Genomic DNA, 20,130 nt, shown 5'->3' on the forward strand with positions numbered 1-20,130 from the left:
GCTCACCCAAAAGGTTTAATCCAGTTCTCTTTTTGAATCTCATCCTCTAAATATTTTAGGAATATGTGTATATATAATGTGGCGATTATTAATAAATAATATTGCGTGATGCCTTAAAATTAAATATTTAATAATATTCATGGTTAGTGTAATTTGATTTATGTGAGATATTGGTTACTAACTTCTTGAGTCTATACTTTTATTTTCTTCAAAATTTTCAAATTTCACCCTTTCATCAATTTTTCTTACTTAGAAATTCTTAAATTTTCATTTTATCATTTAAAGTTTATGATAGAGTATTAGATTTGCTATATGGAATGATTTTAAAGGTTTTTAAGTCAGAAATTAAATGAAAAAGAAATACAATTTCATAATTCTAATTGATAAGATGTTTTGAAGGTGAGATAGTGACATTATTTTTAGTTCAAATGAAAACGATGTTCTATTGAGATGAATTTTTAGTACAATAAAGTTTAAATTGATCCAATCAATTTAACATGTAGAAAGTAGAGTAGAAATTCTAGCTTTTCATTCAATAAATGATTGCCATCAGAAAGGAGACAAGAATTAAAACTGCAAGAGAGAATTTTAAAAACTAAAGACATAAAAAATTATAAGAAATAGAATTACAAAAACTAGAAATATATCTAGATTAAACTTGTTATTTTGGAAATAAACAATACAAAGAGTCATGATATTTCTTCAACTATATACACACACACACACATAAATGAAGTTACTAAAAGCATCACTTGTTTATCTAAGGCTATGAATTCCTACATCTTCAGTGTCCTATGAAGTCACCAATGTGACTGTTGTATGAGCATATGTACAAGAAAATACATTCACAAAAACGCCTCCTACTATGATATGCATGGATACGGAAGAAGGTCTAAAGGTCCACACACACATAGGAAATGACTGAACCAGCTCGGCGCTTTGTACGTTGGCTAACCTTCCACTTCTCAACAAGGACCTTCCTTATGTGGGGGCAGCTAGAAACCACGGTGGCCACACCAACTGAAGTTATACCTGAACAATAAACCATGTGGCATGACTCAAGCATTCTGCAACTTTTTACAAGATGGGCTAGCCCAACATCTGTTATTTGTCGGCAGTGTGAGAGTACTATTTCTTTCAGCAATGGACAGTGTTCTCCCACTTCAACCATAGCCATGTCACCCAAATTCTGCAGTTATAGAGCAATAGAAAAGCAAGGCAAATAAGTAGAAAGACTTATTTAGCGTATAGTTTGCCAGTAATTATTGCATTGCCTTAGGTATAGAATGAGAGATATCAATACACACCTGTAATACACTCACGTCCAAGTAACAGAGTTGAGGGCACCCCCTTGCAATGGCTACCACTCCAGCATCTCCAATCTGATGGCAACCACTAACATTAAGATAATGAAGGGAACAGCCCTCAGCTATGGCAACAAGGGCCGCATCACCCACCCTAGTAATGTAAGAAAGTGGTTAAGGTAGACACAGAAGAAAAGATGTAATACAAATTCCCAAACATCAAAATAGTAGAATAAATATTCATGAAGATTTCTGCTTAGAGGGATAATAGTAAAGCTGTGACTAAGGTTTTACCTATCACAGAATCGAATGCTGAGATCTGTTAGCAACTTACAGTTCTCGCCCACAGCAATGATCCCCTTGCTCCCAATCTAATACATGAAGGGAAAAAAGAAGGAACACAAGGAGAAAGGACGAAAATGTCATAAAGCTTATAAAGAAATAGAGTCAACAGTAAAAACAATTGGCTTATTGCTTTACCCTGGACATATAATAGACATTCATGTAATGCAAGTATTACACCACTTTCATATACTTCTACATCATTCACAAGGTGTGCCATATTATAGTCTGCGGGGGATGAGGGGGCTAGAGTTCGTGTAGCAAGTAAATAGTGTCATACTATACTAAAAGTCAAAATAACAAGGTGCAGCGTTGCTTAAAATGGTAAGGCACTCAAACACAACTAAATTGAAAAATTGGTATGCTCATTATTAAAAGGGCATAATGAAAATACTCTATAAGATTGCTGCTTAGAAATCGTTCAATCAGTGGTCGTCAAATTATCAAGGAACCTTGAAGAAAGCACCACAAAAGGAAGTGAGCAGAGCAACAAAAGAAATTCCTCTTTTACCTTGTTTTAATTAAATCGAGACAGGGGGGATAAAGAGATAGCTAGTTGAGATATCTTGTGAAGAATTAATTGGTTTTGACTTTAAAATACCAAGTTTTGTATACGGAAATGTTTGACTAAATGTAAGAACAAGTTTTGTTTCGATTGTGTTAATGACTAAAGATAAAATTACTTTCGAATGTAATTTCCTGAAGAGAACAAAAAATATTTTTAAATTTTAAATATTATAAGAAGGACAAAGTTCTAGAAGAAGCATGCGTAATGTATGCTTCAAATGACTCAGTAATTATCCTAGGTTACAAGGTACAGAATTTCGAAAGTGAGTGAGATATCCAAAACAAAAATACAAAAGAAAAATAACAATAAAATCAATTTATGCTAAAATTAAAATTACACGTACAGAATGGCATTTTAGTGCAGAAAACCAACATAAATGCAGTACCTCATAACAGCGACGGATATGAAGTTTCTTTAGATTCTTGCAGCCACTGGCTATCCCACACATGGCTTCATCTCCAATACTTGAGCAATCTACCAAGTGCAGCGCTTGCAAGTATTTGCACCCCTGTCCAATCTGGAGAAGGCCAGCATCACCAATTCTTTGGCAGTAAAGTAATGCTAATTCTGAGAGATGCCTGTGCAGTAGAAAGTAGAGATTAGCCTCAGAGATGAAAGAAGAGGGAAATTTTCAAGACTTACGAAATCCGGTCATCAAATATTTGTCAATATCATAAGCTAATATTCAAATACAGGATCATAGCATGTATATATTTGCCAAATTTAGGCTAAGTTTGGTCTCGTTTCTTCATTTACTTAAAAAAGGCTAATTCGAACTTAAAGCTTATAACAAGTGATTTAAGTTTTATCTTAGAGAATAATTTTAAATTAAAAAGCTACACATACCAGTCAAAGATGAGGGGAAAGAGAGGCTTAGGAATGCAGTTTATTATTTAATGCTACTTCGGTTAGTTTTTAAGACTGTGCGTACAACAAAGTAGGTTGCAATCCATGCATGCAGCAGGCCTGTAGAACAATCTATGCAAGCAGATCCATTGCACAAGACCTTCAATTATTGAGGACCTCCAGATTTTATAAGTCCACAAATTTGCACTAGTCTTTTGTTTTTATTTGTATTTATCAGTAAAAATGTAGTATGAATTTTTTGTGCATTATTTTGTAAAAAAGCAATCATATTATAATATTTAGAGATATTAAATTGTGCATTTATTTTTAAATATTGGAATAGAGGAGCCAAATTTTCACGATTAGAACAGGACCTCTAAAATTTTTAAGACGGCTCCAGCATGCACACATAAACACACAACAATGTCAATAGAAGCAGTATCTCCTATTCACTGCAAGCGGTAAATTTGTGTGATAGTACATTTCTTGCTTTTGTAGCTTACACTGGGAAAACTTCTCAGATTTTAAGAATGTTTTGTACAGCAACTTAGGTTGACAAGAATATATGCATATACACTTACACACGCACGCATAAAATAAAAAAAAATCATGCAAGAACAACCAACAGACCACAAGATTAATTAACTACAACTACAAACGTTGAATAGAAATATAAAATTCAATGACTTTCTTCGTCCTAAAACATTTTCCCAACTCCCTGTGCTGATTATTCGATGTGGAGTTTGCTGCACACAAGAGTTATAGTACACACATCTATAACATTTTAGGGAACTTAGATTAGTGAAAAAAACGTACTGGCAAGATTTTCCCACAGATTCTAGTCCCAAAGTTCCAATATTGTGGCATCCATTCACTTCAAGATGAGTGAGTTCCTTGCAGCCAGTAGCAATTGCTTCCAAACCCTTATCACTTAGGAAATAGCAATCACTTAAAGTCAAGTTCTTTAACTTCTTACATCCTTCCCCAATAGCATACAAACCCCTGAATATAGACATTGTAAAAAGAAAAAGTATTACTAACTACACAACAAAAAATGAAAGAATTAATATCAGAACCCAAAATTACAAATTAGAGGCAAGGAAAAAGATTGAAAGTTTGCGGTTCATACTATCATAAGGGTCATGTAAAAGGAAAAGTAAAAAGAATTACAAAAGCAACCAAGTCTCACCCCACTATGAGTTTGGCAACACGGATCAAATGACAACATTATCTTAATAAAAAATATAATTTAAAAAGAAAAACCATAAAAAATTGTTTCAATGGCTCTTTTGAATTGATCAACTCAAAAAATGGTTGGTAAAGTTGTTGCGCAAGAAAGATATATGCAATTTGCACTAAGCCTGTTGCATGTGTCTTTTTTGTAATTTTAGCCATAGTCAAAGCAAGCAGATCCTTAAAAAGCAATGATGAGAAAACAGCTAACTTATTAGTAAATCTAGGAAAACTATGTTGAGCCAATAACTCCAAAGACAAACCACTAATCAAATCCGCAAATAGTTGATCAAGTCTTAACACAAGAAAGAAATATTCAACACGTGTTGTGCTCAGTAAATGTGATTTTTTTGTGAATTCTACCACAGTCAGATGAAGCAAATCCTGTAAAGCAATGATTATAAAGAAACTCACTTATCAGTAAATCTCTGAAAACTGTATAGAGCCAACATCTCCAAAGACAAACAACTAACTCCCACAACTTTCAAAGCATCATCTGTTAGATTAATACATTGTAGCTTTAAAACTTTTAAATGTGGACATCCTCTAATCACAGCAAGCAGCCCTTTATTATGGATGAACTCAGAGTCCAATGACAAGGTCTCTAGAGATCTGCAGTGTAATCCCACAGCTTCCATTGAAATGTCAGTTATTTTCGCACAAGCTGCCACTCTAATAGATTTTAACGAATTTCCCACACCCAATGCTAATTCAACCAAACCCGTGTCACTCAATCCTTCACAGAAACGCAGATTCAAATCTTCAAGTTGCTTGCAACACTGTCCAATAGCAGCCAAACCTTGATCTCCAACATAACAACCCTAAAGGAAAATATCGTGAGTTAAAATAACGAGTGTGCATCGCTCACGCCAAACTACTCATAGTTGTACATATTAATATAGTGACAAGGAGAATGATGCACAAAAAGGAAAAAAAGGGCGTTGGTATCTCCAATTGCAATGCTTCACAAGAAATTAACTTTAACCCACTGGCTTCAATAAAAAGAAAAAGTATATTAGATTTTCCTTCCAGTCTCAAGATAATACAGGAACTTACAGCATATTTGAATGTATTTCATTTATCAACCTTGATATTACTTTCAATTGAGACTTGGTTTCGAGACAAATATGTGGGCAGTCGCCCTTACAAGCATATCACAAGCCAAATTTACCCTAGTTGAAGCAGCCAAACGGTGAGCCAAACTTAGCCATGGGCCTGTTTGGATAAAAGCGCTTCTGAGAGCTTCTCCACCAGAAATAATAAGTTTTTTTTTCTTTTTCTGTAAAACAAACTTCTCAACAGCTCTTCTTTCCCATAGAGGAGGTCTTTAAAACACATCTAACTAAGTATCCAACCAAGCTCTAAACATTCATTTCAAAGCAACTGAATACTCATAACAAGGCTAAGGCAATACTATAAGTGCAGACTGAGTAAATAAAACATTGCAAAAAAATAAATAAATACAAACAGTGTACGTAAGCACGACAAAACAGTTTAAACCGCAAACGAAAATCCAATCAGCTAGAGGACACAAAAAAAAAGTAAATAAATACCTGCAAATCCAAGGACTTCAAAGAAATGCATTTTCTCGCTAGCGATGACAAACCCTCGCTGGTGACGTTAGAACACCAGATTAACCTAAGCTTCTCGAGTTTGGGAAAGCCTTCGGCGAGAGCAGACAATCCAGAATCAGACAGACAGAGCGAATCGAATTCGCTCTGGTCAGAGGAAGAGCCGTATTTATCAGCCACATAATGCAGCTTCACCGCGGAATTCTCGCTCGCGCGTCTTCTTCCCTGCTAAAAAAGTAAATAAAAAGAATCAGAGAAAGGAAAATTAGGATTAGAGAAGGGAGACGTTGGGAACGAAGTGAGGAAGGAATATGACGGACAAAGTGAGTAGGGATCGAAACGGAGAGTCGCTCGTCGATGTGGACGGTGGTGACGTTGGAGAAACGTGCAGCGAGGAGGTGAATGAAAAGGTCCGGGGAGCCGGAGGCGCCGATTCGGATGGCGGCGCGTGTGAGGCGCTCGAGACGGAGCCAGCGCGTGCAGACGAGGGAACACGCGTCGCGACTGGACTTCGAGTCGAGGCGGCGGAAGATCTCGATGAGTAACTCGTCCGGCAGCAGGGTGTTGATCCAATTGTGGCCTCGCATCGAATTCGATTATTCAGATTGTAGAGGTTGCAGAATCCGAATAGCAGATCCAATTGCGTTCCTTATGGTTTTGATATGGTTATGGCCTTTCCTTTTCTGTGGGTGACATTTTAACCCTTGTTTTTCTCTTCCTTTCCAATTTTTCTTTTTCTGTTATCTTCTCCTTCCTTATTCATCAAAACCGCATTTCACTGTTAAATTATAATTTTCAGTGTCCAAAGAAGATATTTATCACTATCATCCGTTATATTACTAAAGCCTCTTTTTACTTCTTTACTTGCCATTTTAATTTGCAATAATTATTAAATTATAAAATAACCTTTATCAAAATAATTTTAAAATTAAATTATTTTTATAATTTTGTTATCATAAATAAAATAGTGTTTTATTGTGTATCTTTTTTATTTATAAATAAGTGTTTAATTTTTCAAAAAATGATGCTAACAAAACTATATATACTAGAAAAAGGAGAATCCTTTCATTGATGACATAGATTTCATTGCTCTCGTTGTTAAATGTCTTCTTACTTTTTATATTTAATTTGAATTATATTGTTGATTATGTATTTTAAATTTATAAATTTAAGTTGAAAGATTCTCAAACAAATTATATTTGAGAAGATTATAATAAGTGTAGAGTTTTTTAGTTTAATTTACGTATCTTTAGGATATAAAGTCGAGTATTTGTGATAATATGACTATAACACGAGAATTAATCATTTTGACTAAAAGATTTTGCTGTTATGATCGGTAGCGGAGCTCTGTGTAGATATAGATAGGAGTTTTCACCCAAATTTTCTTTTTGTTTATTTATATATTACTATATAAATAAAAATATTTTAGTTAAATTTAATGTGTTTTATTTATTTAGTACTCTTAAAAGATTTGTATATTAATCTTGACCGTATAAAATATTCTTCTAAGATCTGATACAAGTTATTAGTGTTTTAATTGTGTTTGTTTTTTTTTAATTGAAACTACGTGTTGTACAAAAATCAGTTGAAAAAACATAATAATGACAAATTAAGGAATGATAACAAGAATCATGATCTCAATTCCTCCCTAAAGTCTTGTTCTTTTGAATGAACTTGAGGAAGTAAATTTGAGGGAATTTGAAAAAATTTAAAAATAAAATTTTTTGTTATTTATTTAAGTGAATTTAAAGATAAATGAGAATAAATTTGGAAATAAATTTTTTTAATTTGTCACGTCAATACAATTCTATACTAATTTTCATAAATTTTATTTCCAAATATGATATATATATATATATATATATATATATATATATATATATATATATATATATATATATATATATATATATATATATATATATATATATATATATATATATATATATATATATATATATATATATATATATATATATATATATATATATATATATATATATATATATAACTTTTGATTAAATTATTAATTATTCTCTCTATATATATTATTCTTTTTTTCTAAACTACAAATTTGATTGAAAAAAGAACATAAAACTTGTAACTCTATTCTATTCCAAATTAATTATTTTTTTTATCCATTCTAAATTCATAAAAAGATAATCTGAGTTCAAATTTGATTAAATGTAATAAAAAAAAAATAGAGAAACACTAAACAGTTAATTTTGTTTTTTGAAGTTAGATTTAATCCAATTAGTTGAAAAATAAAGGGTATAATTGATGGATTTAGTATTAGAGCGCCAAAAGCTTAATTTTGGAGGGACAGTAGTCCATTGGATCACCTCCACTCCACAAACCACATGGATAATAAACAAAGAACAAAAAATATGAATTTGTTTTTTATGGCTAAAAAAAAATTAATATTAGAAGCCAAGGTCTGAAAACTTTTGAACTTTGTCAACGAGGATAAAGCTTCAAAATTTATATTGATTTAATATTTAATATTATTGTTATAATTTTTTTATCAAATTATTTTCTAGGATTTGGGTTTGGACGCTAAAAAAAGCTTTATAATTTTGTTTGGGTAGGAAAAATAAGAAAAGAGAAATAACCCTGGCACTAAGATTCTTTCGCTCTATGATCGGGTTCCGTATTGTTGGTGATGGTGACTCATAAATCATGATGACGATGATGAGTTGTTGAAATCGAAAACAGAAGAAGGTTCAAAGGAAGAAGAGGAAACACTGCGTCAGCAGCAGCATTTTCTTTATCATCCCCACATCAACGGCGACAGAGAGAGAAAGGATCATCGATCATCATGTCGTTCTCGTTTTTCAAGGCTTTGAGGCCTAAAACACCGCAGGAGGTGGCTAAGTCCATCAAGGAGAGCCTCGTGGCCCTAGATACCAAAACCGTCAGTGAAGTTAAAGCCCTTGAAAAGGTAAGGTTCTCGATTTCTTCCTCACCTACTCGCCCCACGTTAGATTCACTCGCGTAATTACCACCCTTTTGATCCATGGTTTCAATGCTCTATCTGGGTCTTTGCTTTCTCGCTTAAATTTCCGCTCTTGAATCGTGGGCAGGTCTTACAATTCTCATAACAGCTTCGGCAAATTGTGTAGCGTGTTTTTGTGCTTTAAAAAAATATTACCTTTTACATGAAAACTAGTCATTTGTGTATGTAACCTGTTACATGAGTGGTTTTGTTCTAGGAACAATTGTGACGGAATTGTACTTTGCAGAAGAGACTCCAACTTACAAGTGATCAATTCTTTTAAGCATGTTTATGTGTTTTCCCTAATGGAGGGGGGGCACTCTTTTTCTAAGTCATGAAAGTTTTCCTGATGGAAATTGGCTCATTTCCTCCTCCTGTTTTGTTGATACACAAATTGTCAGTGTATACAAGGTCTTTCTGCGTCCACATGGGTTATGTTGTCTGCTTCAGTCATGTGAAACCTTTGGAACTCTCTCGCACTCTGAAGATTGTCTATTGGAAGTTCATTCACAATTGTATTGTCTGTCCCTCGGGTTCCTTTCAGAGGTAAGTCATTCACGTGGGGAGCTGTTACAACATTGTTCGCGCGACCATTTATTGTCTCCTCTAAGGCCTAATTTCCAAGTCGTTTGATAGCCAATTTTTAATCAGTCGGCATTAACAAACAGTGATAACATAGGCCCACAAGTTGTTCACTGATGGAATTGGTATCTAACCTGGAGGCAAAAAGCCTTTCAGCCTTAAAAAAAAGTTATCAATGGTAGAGGAAAGGAGGTCAAAAGTCCATCACATAAACAGGCTATTGCAGCCTCCCTTCACAAATTGCCTGTGGTGGAGGAATAAAAAAATGCCACATTATAGCATTATGGTATAACAGCTATTTAAGTCAACGACCTTGAGCCTTAAGGGTGCATGAGGCTCAAATTAATGTGTCAGTATTTTACTGGGAGGGAGCAGTGTCTGTTGAAAATACACACATTTGTTGAACTACAATAATTGAAAACTGCTCAGAAAGTAAAAGAAGCTACAGGCATTAGGTTTGTCTGCTAATGGTACATATAATGATTGAATAATATAAACATGCACATTCAACACCCTCATGAGTGATATAGCATAAACAAAATAAGCAAGGTTAATATTCAAAGTAAAAAAAGACATTTCGTGTTACAATCTGATTTTTGAACTTTTAATCATCTAAGAGGATTGTGTTCACACTCTACGTTTCTTTTATCTTATACATGCTTCAAATTCTTCCCATTTGAGGTTGGTATTTTTTCTTGAGAGAAGCAAAATGAAGAAAGAAATTGCTCCAGATTTGTCAAGCCTTTCTTTTAGTTGCAGTTACTGTTAGTGGTTATTGATTACGGATGCCTTTCATGCTTCATTGTAGGCTTTAGAGGAAGTTGAAAAGAATTTTGCAACAATGAGAACGATGCTTTCTGGAGATGGAGAGTCAGAACCAAATTTGGATCAGGTTTCACAGTTAGTGGATGAAATCTGCAAGGAGGACGTCCTTACTCTTCTAATACACAAGCTGCCTATACTAGGATGGGAAGTAAGTTCAGATCGATTCCAAGCTCTAATGTCTGCAGTTGTCTTAACTCGTTGCTCATCATTGGTGTGTGAATTTTGATACAGGCCAGAAAGGATTTAGTCCACTGTTGGTCAATATTATTGAAACATAAAGTTGAGTCCAATTCTTGCTGTGTAGAATACATTGAACAACATGCCGAGTTACTAGACTTTCTTGTTGTATGGTAAGTTTTTTACTGGTGCACCTTTTTCCCTGCCAAGCATGCACTGCTTTTTGTTCCATTCCTTCTCACTTGTTTCAAATGTGAAGGTCACCTTTTCTAGTTGTATTCATGATGGAAGACGAGAGTGATGCTCTAAGCCCAATTGAAATGAAGAGAATTTGATTTTTTTTTCAAAGATATGATTGTGGAAAAAGTTGCAGAAGGCTAACATTTGAAAATTATTTTAGGTGGTGAAACTAATATCACAAAAAATGAAGCTACTCTATCTTGCAGTTTATGCCATAAAATTATTACACGTTTTGTAGAGTTGAAAATAATTGCCTACAGTCATGGGAGATTCTATGAGCAGTTCATTCTGAGAAATTTATAATATTACACATCTAATATTTTTAGATATAGAGTTTATCATAGTGTTTCAAACCTTGGGTATTGGTGTCCAACAACTGTCCCAAAAACACTACAGCAAGATGGAACTATTTGGAAATTTTTATATTTTTTATATAACACAAGCATATACATATAAGTAAATATCAACTAAGGTCACAGTTTGTGTTAGTTGGCAATTTACTGCATTATTGTAATTTTAACATCGGTACCTTAGTAAATGTATTTCTTCTATGAAAACTTTTCCAAATGATATTTTCTCTAAATTTGGAGTACAGAACTGAACCTCAATTTCCTTAGATGTGAAACCAATGATAAAACAAATTTTATTGGAATCCCACAATCACTTTGATATGCCCAAGGTTGGTTTTCCATTTCCTTTTAAAAGAGTTGTTAAATGTTTTCACTTTTTGTTTACAAAATCCTTCGTGAGAATGAATTTGGGCAAAAGCAGATACAACCTACTTCTGATTTTTTGCATAATTTATTCTCTCTTAATCATATGCTTTGATCAAATTATCCATTAGAAGATTTCTCAATTGTGACATAACATGTCAGGTATTCTGTGTTTTGTTTCCCTTTTCATTAAACAAACAATTTTTCTTACAACTTTCTAATTTGATAAATGTAAAATGAGTTCTTTTAGAAATAAATTACAGTGTCAAGCAAATCTTTTGAGCTATCTTGCAGAAATCTGAAACACATTTAGTTTCACTGGCCTATAATTGAACAATTGTATATTTGTATGTGATCAATCAGCTCAAATGTGATAAATATAAACGCATTGCTCAAAACATCTCTATATCTGTTTCCAAGCAGCTATGATAACAAAGATATTGCCTTGAGCTGTGGCATAATGTTGCGGGAGTGCATCAAATTTCCATCACTTGCAAGGTAAGATATCTTGGGCTGTCATTGTTTAGTCTTCTTCCTAATTTTCTTCTTCTCATTTTTCATCTCTGATATCTTTATGTTTATTGCGTGCTAAGATTGATCATGCCGAGATTTTGATCTACATTTGCATTAGAGGATTGCTTTAATGGGCTTAAAAAAAGTGCAATGAATGACATGTTTTTTATATTGTAAGAAGGAAAACATAATTTTTTCTGCATCATCACAATAAGTATAGTGCAATAGGTTGGCATAACTACATTGTTTGAATGTGCTTGATTAGAGCTGACATTCTAGTTAATTGTTATTCCTTCCTCCAACATCACCATGGGTTTCTGTGGTTTGTAATTCCATACGTACATTACTTTATTAAGGAGATTACAACAATGGGATAATTTATTGAGTTTGGGCATGAGGATGATGAAATTCAACTGTTAAAATAGTAGGGGATTAAATTGTTTTATAAGTGAAAATTAACAGTTGATTTTCACTATCAATGTGTATTTTGAGTCTGATGTTTGTGTTATAGTCAATGAAATCACACTGTTTTAACTTTGTGTATTTTTTGAGTGTTTTTCAGGTACATATTGGAATCTGCTAGTTTTGTGTTGTTCTTTAAATTTGTAGAGTTGCCTAACTTTGATGTTGCATCTGATGCATTTTCTACCTTTAAGGTAAGAACAGAATCGTCCCCCATTTTAATTCCCTTTATTTGTCTTACTAATGATTGTAAAACTCTACATGACACTTCCTCACACTTCCCTATGGGTATGCTTTTGCAGGATCTTCTCACTAAGCATGTAAATGTGGTCTCTGAATTTTTGACAGCTCACTATGATGAGGTTTGTTTCATCCTTGACATATTTATCTGAATTTTTGACAGCTCACTATCATTGTGTCTAGGGATTGCAACGGGTCGGGGTCGGACACGGATAGTGCCTATCTGCAACCCGATCCGACAAAAAAAAATTCATCCGCTATCTGACCCGCTATCCGCACGGATACCCGCTTAAAAATTACCCGCAGATATTTTAAAACTCGCGGATACCCGTGGATATCCGTGGATACCCGCGGATACCCGTAAATATTTAAAAAAATATATTTTTATAAAATATTATAATAAAACTTAAATAAAATTACAAAAAATATATAAAATATAATATATTAAATTAAATATAAATTAAAATTTAATTTTAATTATATTTAACCTTATAAAATATAAATTAATGTTAATTTTAATTAAATTTAACTTAGAAAAATATAAATTAAATTTTTATTTTTATTTTTTGTGGGTAGCGGATATCCGCGGGTACTGATAGTATAATATCCGCACCCGATCCGTTTATAAGCGGGTATTAAAAAACCCGTTACCCGCAACCCGCAGGTAGTAAATATCCGCGGATACCAACTAACCGTCGCGGATTTTATCCGCAGATATTCGCGGGCGCGAATTTTTTTGCCATCCCTAATTGTGTTCGTATGATATTTATACCCACGAGGTCAAATCTCTAAGAAAATAAAATCAACCTAACTTTTATGATAGTTAGGTGCTTGTATCCTCGTATTTGAATATGCCTATGGTGCATATTGCAAATTGGACTTTATCTCCCATATTACATTTGAACTTTCCTAATAGGACTTTATGTTCCCAGTTTTTTGATCTATACGAGAGACTTTTGACATCTCCTAATTATGTCACGAGGAGGCAGTCTTTGAAGGTTTGTTCTTGCAACACTTTAATGTTTTTGTTTCCTGATCATATTTTTATTTTTTATTTTAACAATTAAATTTCTTTGGGTTTTAGCTTCTTTCGGATTTTCTTTTGGAATCTCCTAATTCTCAGATAATGAAGCGGTACATCTTAGAAGTTCGTTACTTGAAAGTCATGATGACATTATTGAGGGTATAACTTCTCATAACCCTGTGTAGTTGTGTGATATTCTACTTTTTACCCATGACTAATGGGCATACCCACATGACACTCAATTAATGTGTTTACTTGCTATGATATTCATGATAAATGCAGCATGCTTTGCACAGCTGAACATTCCTTGTCTTTGTGAAGTGTTGTATAGCTTGGCTTCCCTGTTAACTGTAATCGACACATATAATGAAGAATATTTTGTTGTATTTATAGGATCTCTTTGTTCTGTTTTATGTTTTATATAACTACTATTGCATATAATTTCCTTACTTCCAATTTGGTTATATGTAATATTATATTAGTGTGAAAATTAAGATAGACACCAGTACACCACTACCACCAGAGATCACAAATATCAGGGCTTATGGATGTAATGAATGTTTGGCAATGGAGTGCCTATAAAATTAAAAAGGTGAGGCTAATGCAGATAAGAATGCATCCAAGAGAATGTTGAACTAACACCTATTTAGAAGAAAGTGCTAAATATTTTCCATAGGTGGTTTGGTTCATGTGAGAAGACCAATAAAAGGCTTCAGTGAGAAAAAGGGACTAAATGGAGCACATCAATGATTTTGTTTTTCCCTTATATTTGTATCTTCTGCTAACTGTTTATTTGCCACATTTTGGGTTGGACAGGATTCAAGTAAAAACATTCAGATATCAGCCTTCCACATTTTCAAGGTGAAATATCCTCTTCATGCTTTTAAGTTGTATATAAAGAGGTTTCCTTTGTGGATGTATGAAAGGAATCAAAACCAGATTAGGCCTCCTAATATACATCTGTGTAGCGTTGAAAATTTCTATAACAAAACCTGCTTTTAGGGTAAAGACATTCTAACATAAATCTCTTTCCAATATTTGAGGTAGAATAAATCTCCTCATCATAAGTTGGTAATATGCAGAAAGTTCCCGAAGACTTCTTCAGGCACTTTTTTTAACATGTTTTAATTTCTAGACATCTATACTTTTGATTTCAAGGGTTTTTATTTTCTTTTTTCTGAAGAAATATATCCCCTACAGCATCACATTTTGTTGTGTAGATGATCATCTATATTTGTTTTATATTTCTTACATGTTAATCCAGGTTTTCGTTGCTAATCCCCATAAGCCTCGAGAAGTAAAACTTATTTTGGCGAAGAACCAGGAAAAACTACTAGAATTGCTTCATAATCTGTCCCCAGGAAAAGGTTACAATACTTTCAGTAACTGCTTGATTTGAAACCTATGATTACACAATGTTCCCCTGAATTTCTATTCAGTTTCTCTTGCATGTAATCAGTATCCCCCCTCTGTCATCTTTTTCAGGTTCGGAAGATGAGCAATTTGAGGAGGAAAAGGAGTTTATCATCAAGGAAATTGAAAGGCTATCATGCTAAGTTATATTTTCCTACAGCAGCTGTGTGTGATTTTGTAACAAGTCTTTTTGTGACGTGTATATCCAAAGCTAATTTGATGTAAAGGTTTCGTGCTGCTGTTTGTAAGCAACTTTTCTGCTGAAAAGTCCGTGAGTTCTTATGTGTAAGAGATACCAAAAACGTGTTTGTAATACAAGCTGAATCAAAATTATGGAACCTTGATGCTGGTATAGTTATTTGGTGAAGATGCCATTGGCTTTGATTCATGTAATTTTTGCTGATTGGTTTATATTCTTCTCATTTTCGGTTCTTTTTACAAAATCTAAAAAGCTTTTATGGAATGAATTATTTTTTTCTATAATGAGGTATAGTATATTTCCCGTTGGGTCGGTGATTTCTTTAATAAAGTCATCCTTTAAATGAAAATTGAACCCTAGACTTAAAAAGTTTATAATAAAAAACATATGGTTTAGGTTTTATTAAAATCTTAGGAAGTTACATTTGTCAAAAACCATTTTTTAAAATATACGAATTGTTTTTCTAAAAAAAAGGTTATATATGTTTTCTATTAGTAGATTAACAAAATGTTTAGATACTACATTGATAGTTGAAAAATAATTTATGATTTTTTTTCATAGAAGCAAAATTATTTAAGTCATGACAAGCTATGATATTTAATTTCTAGTATTTTTAGTAAGCCAAAATCGAATTTTTAATTAAATTCAATTGATTAAACGAGTCAAAGTTGAACTATGATTTTCTTTTATATAAATCAAATGCAAACTTTAATAGTTAGGTTCAACTTCACTAATTTCCATCCTTATTCCAAACTTCGTTTAAGAAATACAATTGTCGAATTACTAACAACCTAAACTATCGTTCTTATCTTGATTCATTGGTTATATAAAATTCTCAGATATATTTAGTCTTTTTTATAAAACAATAAAATAATCAACATATTATATAATTAATTAAGAAAAAAACATTTATTATGTAAAATAATATTGTGGTTAGTGATCTGTTGACGTTGCACCGAAACTAACAGAGAGTAGTTTAAAATAGAAGATAGCATTGCACTAGAATAATTGGATTGATGGGACGTGGATGCGATTCCATTTACATTCATGCGCATCATATCACATCGCACTATAAAATCAAATCACATGCCTTGCTTGTCTCGCCATACATACACATACATACACATCCACCGACCATGATCACCATGGGCAAAATCCACAATTCATAAACCTTCTCCGCTTTCCTCAGAATATTGCGTAACCACACCGTCATGAACTTTTTCAAGTCCGTCTTCTCCGACGAACCCGAATCACCGCCGCCTGGATCGCCGCCACCCGAATCGTCGCCACCCGAATCGTCGCCAACTGAATCGGAAGGCCCCGATCCACCGCAGAGCAACGCCGTGTGGAGCTTCGGCGACCTCATCCAAACCCTCGCCTCCAAATCGGAGTCCGTCCTCGAGAACTACCGTCGCGATTTCGAGGAATTCGGCTCGGGGCTCAGGAAGGAGACGGCGGTGATACGCGAAGCTGCCTCGCGTGCCGTGAAGGACCTTCCGACGTCGCTCGACGTTGGCGCAGCGGTGGCGCAGGAGTCGCTCGAGTCCGTTGGCCAAGCCATTGACGACATCGGCAGCACCGTTTGGAATTCGACGGCGCAGATTATCTCTCACGGTAGGGACTCGTTTTTAGCCTCTGATTCCGATTCATTCGATTCGATTAATTACGACAGTAATAATAGCAATGCTGGCAAGAAACTGTTGAGTGTTGGTAGTAGTGATCGGGGTTTGGATTTGAAACGGTATAGAAGGTTTGATAATCTGGTGCAGGCGCTTCAGTGTGATGTGAATAGCTATTTGGAGGATCCTGAGGATTTAGAGAAATTCAGTGACTGGAAATTAGGGTTTGAGTTGGACAAGAAGGAGGAGGAGATTAGGGATTTGTTTGAAGAGAATGGGGCTGTTGAGGAGATTTATGAGAAGGTTGTACCTAGTAAGACTGATCACGAGAGTTTCTGGAGCAGATATTTTTATAGGCTTCATAAGCTGAAGCAAGCCGAGGATGCGAGAGCTAAGCTCGTGAAAAGTGCAATTTCCAGAAATGAGGAAGAGGATTTGAGCTGGGATTTTGATGATGAAGACGATGATGAAGATGGCAATAATGGGTATGAGCCTTTACGTAATACCAGTAGGGTTTCATTGGCGAAAGAGGGAAACTCTGCTGATGTTGGTGGTGCTGACACTGTTCAGTCTAGTAAGAAGGATTTAGAGATAGAAGAAGAGGATGATGGGAAGGGTGTTGAGAATATTCAAGCTGAGAAGAAGGCTTTGAATATAGAGGAAGAGGACGGTGGGAAGGGTGTTTCTCCTGAATCCAAAACTGGTGTTGATGATAAATTGGAGGAGGGGAAATATAAAGAAAAAGTGGCATCTAGTTTTCCTGAACATGAAAGTGGCAGTGGGGACAACTTGGATGCCAAATGCGAAGAGAAAGAGCCAACCGAAGGTAAGGCAGATAATGATAACAGTGGATCGTGCAAAGACAGTGATATTTCAGTTGTTTCAAGCCAGCTTTCAATGCCTGGAGAAGAAGAGATTGGCTGGGATGAAATTGAGGATATTGAAAGCAATGATGAGAATAAAGGGGATGCTGTTGGGTCCGCAAGTAGGATTCATTTGCAGAAGAGGTTGAGTGTGACAGAGCAAGATGAGGAGGATCTTAGTTGGGACATTGAAGATGAAGAGGAGGCAGTCAAATCATGAGCAGATTCTGGATTCGGGAATTCAGATCATTAGTTGCTTTAATTTTAAACTCAGATTGCATGTCAAGTGCATAATTCTTTTCTTATAGCTTTACAATGTAAATAAATTGTTTTTATGTCTTACACCAGTTGTAAGTTCTTGTGGGTTCGTCATCCTCTTTGAGGAAGGTTCTTGCACCATATTCGGTGCATATTTTTAAGGGAAGGCTTGTTCAGTTATTTTCTGTTCCCATTTTACAAGGATAACATAATCGGCTCATATTGAGCCACCTTATTACTGATGAACCTGTTCCAGCATTGAATGAAATTACTTACATCACTCAGATGAAGCTGAACATGAATTTATTCAGTTGTGTCGAACTGGCAGCATCTTGCGGTAAATCAATTTAGAAGGTCAATTTAAATCATTGCTTATCTAAAAGCTGGATTTTTTTGCTGTTAGCTTTGATCCATTGGAACCGTATTCGTAATAGTGAGTAAAATAAATATGTTGACATTTTTCAGTTACTTTTGATGACACACTCCCTCTTTTTTGACGGGAGACTTGAGTACCTAAACTGTTTGGTTCAGCAAAATTCATTTTTTTGAAGTTCATTTGTCCCACTTTATAACTAATGAAATATTTAATTAAAAAAGCTTCTCTTGTGTGCAAATGAATTATCAAGTTTCTAACCCAAAATTTTTAAGAGCATAATGAGTTTCTCTAGAATTTTTAGGAAAAATGTAAAATTAATTTGTAGAATTTTTTCATATAATTTTTGTACTTTTAACTTGTATTAATTTATAGACAAACTCTTTAATTTTAATTTCCTTAATTTCTTTCCAAGAAGTACTCATGTTCTGAATCTCATGACAAAGTCACGAAAAATGGGGACATAGTATGATTAGATGTTTGGGATTTTATACTTTTGTATGCCTGCTAATGTTGGCGACATAAGCTTTGCCTCGTGAGAGGTAATAGTCGTTTAGAAAATATATTTCAGGTTTTGTTGTTTATATTTTCTCTTTGCTAAAAAAGATTAAGGTCATTTCCTTGATTTTAAATGTCTTGCCAAACGCATATCTTTTTAATAATTAAAAATATTAATAAATGTTTTACAAACAATTAAAAATTGATAATTAGTGATAAAAGTGAGTGCAACACATTTTAAAGTATTACAATTTACAATTTCTTTTGAGAGGAGAAAATAAGACATGCTAAGAGAAAATTAATGAAATTACAGGATGTGAGCATAATTTACTTTACTTTCTTTCTTTTTAGAATTTTTTAATCATGATTTCACAGCGTACATTTTGCCATACAGGCGTGTACACAGCATTATTGGGTGCGCAAGTTTTTTTTTAAAAAACCTTACTCTGGTGTGAAGGTTCACTGTGAATAAAATCCTATTTTGGATATCTTGGAAAGATAACTGTGAGCACAAACTTCTGCAACTGTATAAAATCCTATTTGGATTTTCTCTTTGCCTACATACATACTCATGAATGTGTTCACCGTTCACCACGATTTATAATTTGCCCGTCAAGAAGACTAACTACAAAATTTGTAGAAAACGGAAAACAGGACCAGTTCAATGCACAAATTCATGTTTCAAAGTTGAAAAATACTTAAACATACACCCTGTAACACTACACTACTTCCATCACATTCTTCTTGTGTGAAATGTATCCAAGTCTCACTTTCCCTTTTGATTTTTCATAATTTCAAATTCGTGAGTGAGATACATATATATCAAAGACAACAAACTAAAAATGTTATAACATAAATAAATACAAAATTTATTTTATAAATCAATATTATAAAAAAGATTTTTTTTTTGTTAAATTTGTTATCGAACCTGTTATATCATTCAGTATTAGCAAAAATATTCACTCGTGATAGAAATTGATGAAGGATTTGTAACTTGTCATTACAACATGACAATGGCTATGTAGGTTTTTCATGATAACCAGTAACGGCCATTTTTGAAATCACAAGTGTAATATTGTGAAACAAAGATGACGAAAGTTGTAAAGAAGTGGTGCTAAAACGAAAAGGCAGTAGTGGTTCCTGTGGAAACTAAAAGAGACAGCAAGGATACTCGTTTGGCGAGAAGTTACCATCCACATAGTACCAGAAGTTTGTAGAACAAATCATTCCACGTTATATTTTACACAATAGCAACATCACAATTTTACTCAC

General features: G+C 33.9%; 3 protein-coding genes across 4 annotated transcripts; 2 read left to right on the forward strand and 1 right to left on the reverse strand.

Annotated features, from left to right (window-relative positions):
- Positions 1–626: 626 nt before the first annotated feature.
- On the reverse strand, positions 627–6,628 carry LOC108343411 (F-box/LRR-repeat protein 4). Of its 2 annotated transcripts, none has more exons than XM_017581681.2 (8): positions 6,185–6,628; positions 5,847–6,089; positions 4,708–5,114; positions 3,877–4,062; positions 2,600–2,792; positions 1,599–1,675; positions 1,308–1,458; positions 627–1,189 (listed from the first exon to the last, which is right to left on the reverse strand). In XM_017581681.2, exons 1-8 carry the CDS (start codon positions 6,449–6,451, stop codon positions 893–895), a joined length of 1,821 nt encoding a protein of 606 aa, XP_017437170.1. In that variant the 5' UTR covers positions 6,452–6,628; the 3' UTR covers positions 627–892. The 2 variants fall into 2 exon arrangements, with proteins under 2 accessions (XP_017437170.1, XP_017437169.1); XM_017581680.2 differs by having other exon boundaries at positions 5,847–6,092; positions 6,185–6,627.
- Positions 6,629–8,436: 1,808 nt separating this feature from the next.
- Positions 8,437–15,436, forward strand: LOC108340917 (uncharacterized). The gene is made up of 11 exons (XM_017578483.2): positions 8,437–8,805; positions 10,250–10,414; positions 10,498–10,616; positions 11,820–11,894; positions 12,472–12,565; positions 12,674–12,733; positions 13,544–13,609; positions 13,696–13,794; positions 14,452–14,496; positions 14,900–15,002; positions 15,121–15,436. The coding sequence occupies exons 1-11, from the start codon at positions 8,683–8,685 to the stop codon at positions 15,189–15,191; spliced, it is 1,020 nt and encodes a 339-aa protein (XP_017433972.1). The 5' UTR covers positions 8,437–8,682; the 3' UTR covers positions 15,192–15,436.
- Positions 15,437–16,261: 825 nt separating this feature from the next.
- LOC108341769 (uncharacterized) lies at positions 16,262–18,167 on the forward strand. The gene has a single exon (XM_017579417.2). The coding sequence runs from the start codon at positions 16,459–16,461 to the stop codon at positions 17,947–17,949; it is 1,491 nt and encodes a 496-aa protein (XP_017434906.1). The 5' UTR covers positions 16,262–16,458; the 3' UTR covers positions 17,950–18,167.
- The last annotated feature ends 1,963 nt before the right edge of the window (positions 18,168–20,130 follow it).

The sequence above is a fragment of the Vigna angularis genome, chromosome 6, assembly GCF_016808095.1.
Source record: "Vigna angularis cultivar LongXiaoDou No.4 chromosome 6, ASM1680809v1, whole genome shotgun sequence".
Taxonomy (NCBI): domain Eukaryota; kingdom Viridiplantae; phylum Streptophyta; class Magnoliopsida; order Fabales; family Fabaceae; genus Vigna; species Vigna angularis.

Bases quoted from the DNA above. Each gene is read 5' to 3' on its own strand.
- LOC108343411 (XM_017581680.2), bottom strand. From the start codon at position 6,451: ATGCGAGGCCACAATTGGATCAACACCCTGCTGCCGGACGAGTTACTC. The intron at 4,063-4,707 runs GTGAGTTTCTTT...GTCTATATTCAG, and splicing joins TTTCAGAGATTTACTGATAA to GGGTTTGTATGCTATTGGGG. The intron at 1,459-1,598 runs GTAAAACCTTAG...TTACATTACTAG, and splicing joins AGCATTCGATTCTGTGATAG to GGTGGGTGATGCGGCCCTTG.
- LOC108340917 (XM_017578483.2), top strand. From the start codon at position 8,683: ATGTCGTTCTCGTTTTTCAAGGCTTTGAGGCCTAAAACACCGCAGGAG. The intron at 10,415-10,497 runs GTAAGTTCAGAT...ATTTTGATACAG, and splicing joins TGCCTATACTAGGATGGGAA to GCCAGAAAGGATTTAGTCCA. The intron at 13,795-14,451 runs GTATAACTTCTC...TGGGTTGGACAG, and splicing joins TCATGATGACATTATTGAGG to GATTCAAGTAAAAACATTCA.
- LOC108341769 (XM_017579417.2), top strand. From the start codon at position 16,459: ATGAACTTTTTCAAGTCCGTCTTCTCCGACGAACCCGAATCACCGCCG.